General features: G+C 28.4%; 1 protein-coding gene across 1 annotated transcript in view; it reads right to left on the reverse strand.

Annotated features, from left to right (window-relative positions):
- Window positions 1–886: 886 nt before the first annotated feature.
- Window positions 887–5,000, reverse strand: part of LOC119568787 (carbohydrate sulfotransferase 1-like) — a gene marked incomplete at its 3' end in the record, with an annotated part of 19,394 nt that continues 15,280 nt past the window's right edge. Inside the window, 2 exon segments of the mRNA XM_037917232.1 lie at window positions 887–1,157; window positions 2,002–2,311. Of these exon segments, the coding sequence (XP_037773160.1) occupies window positions 887–1,157; window positions 2,002–2,311 (581 nt within the window).

The raw sequence follows: 5,000 nt of genomic DNA on the forward strand, positions 1-5,000 counted from the left end.
TGTGTGTGTTTGTGTGTGTGTGTGTGTATGTGTGTGTTGTGCGTGTGTGTGTGTTGTGTGTATACATATCTATATTATCTATATCAATCTCTCTCTCTCTCTCTCTCTCTCTCTCTCTCTCTCTCTCTCTCTCTCTCTCTCTCTCTCTCTCTATATATATATATATATATATATATATATATATATATATATATGTATATGTGCATATATGTATATCTATATATCTGTATCTATCTATCTATCTATCTAATCTATCTATCTATCTATCTATCTATCTATCTATCTATCTATCTATCTATCTATCTACCTATCTATCTATCTATCTATCTATCTATCTATATATATATATATACACATTATTTTTCTCTATGACACTCTTTTCATCCTCTTTTCCACGGGACTGAGGGCCATATCCTGAGATCAGTCAGAATGGTTAACCGTTGCCGCCGACAGTGTTTTTGTTGAGACACTGGCTGTAGGGTGGTTTCCAACTAAGGCTATTTCTATTTATCCCATAGATGGGACTCTAATAGGTGCTCCATTCTGGGTTAAAGTGGAACAATTATGGCCAAGAGGTGCCTCCATATTCCTCACCACCAGAACGATGTAGTTTATACATTATGTGTATTGTGTGTGTGTGTGTGTGTGTGTGTGTGTGTGTGTGTGTGTGTGTGTGTGTGTGTGTGTGTGTGTGTGTGTGTGTGTGTGTGATACATATTATTATTTTCATTATTATTATGTGGCGACTCACTGAACTTGTACTTATCAAAGCTCTTAATTTTCCACAGACCTAACCGCCACACATATCTCTCGTCTCTCGTGGCCACCTCCCTTCCTTCCTTCGCCACTTCCTTCCATTACATTTCCTTACTCACAGACCCCTTACCTTCAGGAAGTGAACGGAAGCTTCGTGGCAAATGTGGCTGATGAAAGTGCCGTTGCTGAGGCATTTTTCCGGCACAGAGACACAGCGTGACCTCAGAAAAGAATTGTGTGACAGGAAACTCGAGCGACTGGACAGGTGGTCGACGAGGTCCTTGTGTCTGAAGTAGCGGCAGTGAAGAAGATCGTTCAGGAGGCTCAGCCGGTGGTGGTGGAGGGTGGTGTTGTCCTCGGGCGCGCGGTGGATCGGCTGCTCGGGGGCGAAGGGCTCGAAGCTGCTCGCGGAAAGGAAAGGGAAGTGTGTGTTATTTCTTGTGTTAAGAGAAGTTAACACCGGGGTGGGATACGCAACTAGGAAGAAGAAGAAGAAAGAAAAAAGTTCGAAGCTGTTCGCGAAAAGAAAAGGTGTTTTTAAAAACAAGACAGCATTTGAGAGGGATACGTGAATAGATAAAAATAGGGAGAGGAAAATAATTAAAGAAAGAAAGAACAAGAAGAATAGGAATAATAATAATAAGAAGAAGAAGAAAAAGAAGAAGAAAAAGAAGACGAAGAAGAAGAAAAAGAAGAAGAAAAAGAAAAAAAGATGAATGACGATAAGAAGGAGAAGAAGAAGAGGGGGAAGAAGAAGAATAGCAAGAAGAAAAAGAAAAAGAACAAGAAAAATAATAAGAGGAACTGAAAGAAGAAGAGGAAGAGGAAGAAGAACATAAATAAAAATAAAAATAAGAAGATAAGAAATGAAAGGAGAAGGACAATAGGAAGAATAAGAAGAGAGAGAAGGAGAAAAAATAGGAAGAAGAAGAAGAAAAAGAAGAAAGAAGGAGGAGGAGAAAGGAGAGAAGGAGAAGAAGAAATCTTGGGAGGGATACGAAAAAGAAGAAAGAGAAAGAAAAAGTAAGTTATTCAAAGCGTTTCATCTCCCTCAAAACAACAAAGAACACTGTATGAAGGAGAACGAACTTTATTCTCCCCAAAAAGAAAACTGAATGAATACGACTTTAGTCACAGCATCAAGAGATATCGGCGAGACATTGATTGCCAGTCATAATCCTTTTTTTTACATTTTTTACCACGAGCAACCCATTTAACGTAGAAAAATAAGCCTCCTGAACAAACCTGACCAAAGAATTCTTCAGACCAGACGTCAACAGCTTCCCAACACCCAAAGACCCGGCCAAAGGTTGACTCCACACCACGACACCCCGAGGAAGGCGGTCCACCCACGCCCCGTTTTCTTTCACGTTGGAGGGGAGACTCAAATAGGGGTCTTCGATTGCCTGTTCAATGATGATGGTCGCGAGCTCTTGATTGTGGACCCTCCAGTAAACGAGCACAGCGGTGGTTACTGACAAACACAAAAGGAGAATCACCTTTTCGAGGCGTTTGCGGAACATTCCACCATCCGGAAACCCCGCTTTGCTGAACCCTGGAGGCAAAGGAAAGAAATTTCTCTTGCTTATGGATGACATTGGGGATAGTAATGCTGATGGTGACGACAGTAATACTGATATTAGCATTGCAATTTCCATTGCTATCCTTACCATTGTCATTATTATCAGTATCCTCTTTATCGTTATAATCATGTTATTATCATTACTGGTATTATCATTATGATTTTTAAGTTATTATAATAATTATTATCATCATTATTATTATTATTATTATTATTATTATTATTATTATTATTATTATTATTATTATTAGCATTTTATTATTATCATTGTTATTTTTATCATCACATTATTAGTCTTATTATTATTATTATCATTACATTATCATTATTATATTATCATATTATCATATTATTTATTATTATCGTTTTTCTTATGATTTGTAGTATCACTATTACTATATAATTATCGCTTTTACATTGTTATTATAGCATATTGCAGTTCACTACATTATCATTATAATTATTATTATAATTATATAGTAGTGTATAGTATCATAATCACTATCCTATTATTATTATTGTTATTATTATTATCATTATTATTATTATTATTATTATTATTATTATTATTATTATCATTATCATTATTATTATTATTATTACTATTACTAGTATTGTTATTTTCGTTACTATTATTTGTATCATGATCGTCATCATCATCATTTGTAGTATTACGTAGTAGTAGTATCATTATCCTTATTATCATTATTATTATTATTATCATCATCTATCACATCATATTATTATCGTAATTATTTTGTTGTTATTGTTGTTGTTGTGCTGTTGTTTTATTATTACTTATTATTATTATCATTCATTATTGTATTATTATTAATCAGTATTATTATTATTCATTATCATTATTATTATTATTATCATTATTATTATTATTATTATTATTATATTATTATTATATATATATTATTATGTTATTATATTATTTTTAAATTTTTTATTATCATTTTTCCCTTTTTCTTCATTTATTTTTTTTTTTTCTTCCTCTTATTATTATTATTACATCATTTTTACTGTTTTATTATTATTTTATTATTATTTTTTTTATTTTTATTATTATTTTGTTTATTATTATTATTACTTTTTTAAATTTTTTTATTTTTATTATTACATCTAATTATTTTATTAATCACACTTTTAAAATTTTTTTTATCATCGTCATTAACATCATATAAAAAAATTGATAATAAACACAATTAAACAATGTTTTAAAACGATTAGCAAAAATAATATTACAATGATAAAAATAATGATAATTTAATAATAATAACAATAAAAATAATAATAAAAATAATAATAATTATTATTATTATTATTATTATTATTATTATTTTTATTATTATTATATCATCATTATCTCATTATTTCATTATCATTATCATCTCATTTCTTATTTCGTATTATTATCATAATTATCTACATTTCATTATTATTATCATTAGTGTTTTTATCATTGTCATTACATCATCTTATTTTATTATTTTATTATTATTATTATTATTATTTTATTATTTTTATTTTATTATTGTTTTATTTTTTTTAAATTATTATTATTTTATTATTATTATTTTTTATTATTATTATTATTACTACTCTACATATTATTATTATTAACATCATCATTATTATAATTAAAATGTTGTTGTTTTTTGTTTTTTTTATTTTTGTTATTATTTTTTTATCATTATTATTGTTGTTTTATTATTAATGTTATTATTTTTTTCACTTTTATCTTATAAATCATGTTAGTAATATAATTCTATCACTCAACTGTTGATAAAAATGGCACCCTTTTATGTTTTCTTTTTATTTTGGGGGATTTGAAATTTTTACTTGTTTTTGCCATCTTTTGTTATAAGGGAATTTTCTTTAAATCAGTTATAAACCCAAATTTTGATTTTTAATTCTTTTTCGTCGCTGATCGTTTTTTTTTTTTAACCCCCTTTAAAGAAGTTCATAAAAAATGTTAATAAACAAAAAAGCCAAAAAACTGTGATAATTCATCTCATCACTGGGAATTATCATCATCCTAATATTATTAATATTTTTTTTTGGTGAACAAATAACAAAAACAGCAATATAACAAATTTCAAAAAGAATTTACAGAACAACAAAAATAATATAAGTATAAAAATTAAAATATGGATACGAAACAAAAAATATCATACAACTCCACTAACGATAAAAATAACAACATAAAACCCAAAAATATAATTATATATAAAAAATATACAATAAAAGCATATGACACTCCACAACGATAACGATTCCATAAAACGTAATGGTAAAACGAATAAATATTGTGGTGTAAAAATATATAATATTTTTTAATTATATATATATATTAAAATTTTAATATATATAATTATATATATATATATACTGTCTATCAGCCGTGCCTCACCCTGTAACTGCTGGATCTGGGAAAGTCAGGGCGTGTCTTAGAGCTCTGAAACGGTCATCTCATTTCGGTTGCTGCTAAACATAGATACTGATTTTTAACAATTTAGGGGGCAAGATTTTGTTTTTCTGTAAAGAGATAATCGATGTATTTTTATAATTGATAATACATAATAAATTTTTATAATAATAATAATATATATATATTTATATATATATATATATAATGGAATCTAGATTTTCTTAG

The sequence above is a fragment of the Penaeus monodon genome, unplaced genomic scaffold (genome assembly GCF_015228065.2).
Source record: "Penaeus monodon isolate SGIC_2016 unplaced genomic scaffold, NSTDA_Pmon_1 PmonScaffold_108, whole genome shotgun sequence".
NCBI classification, from domain to species: domain Eukaryota; kingdom Metazoa; phylum Arthropoda; class Malacostraca; order Decapoda; family Penaeidae; genus Penaeus; species Penaeus monodon.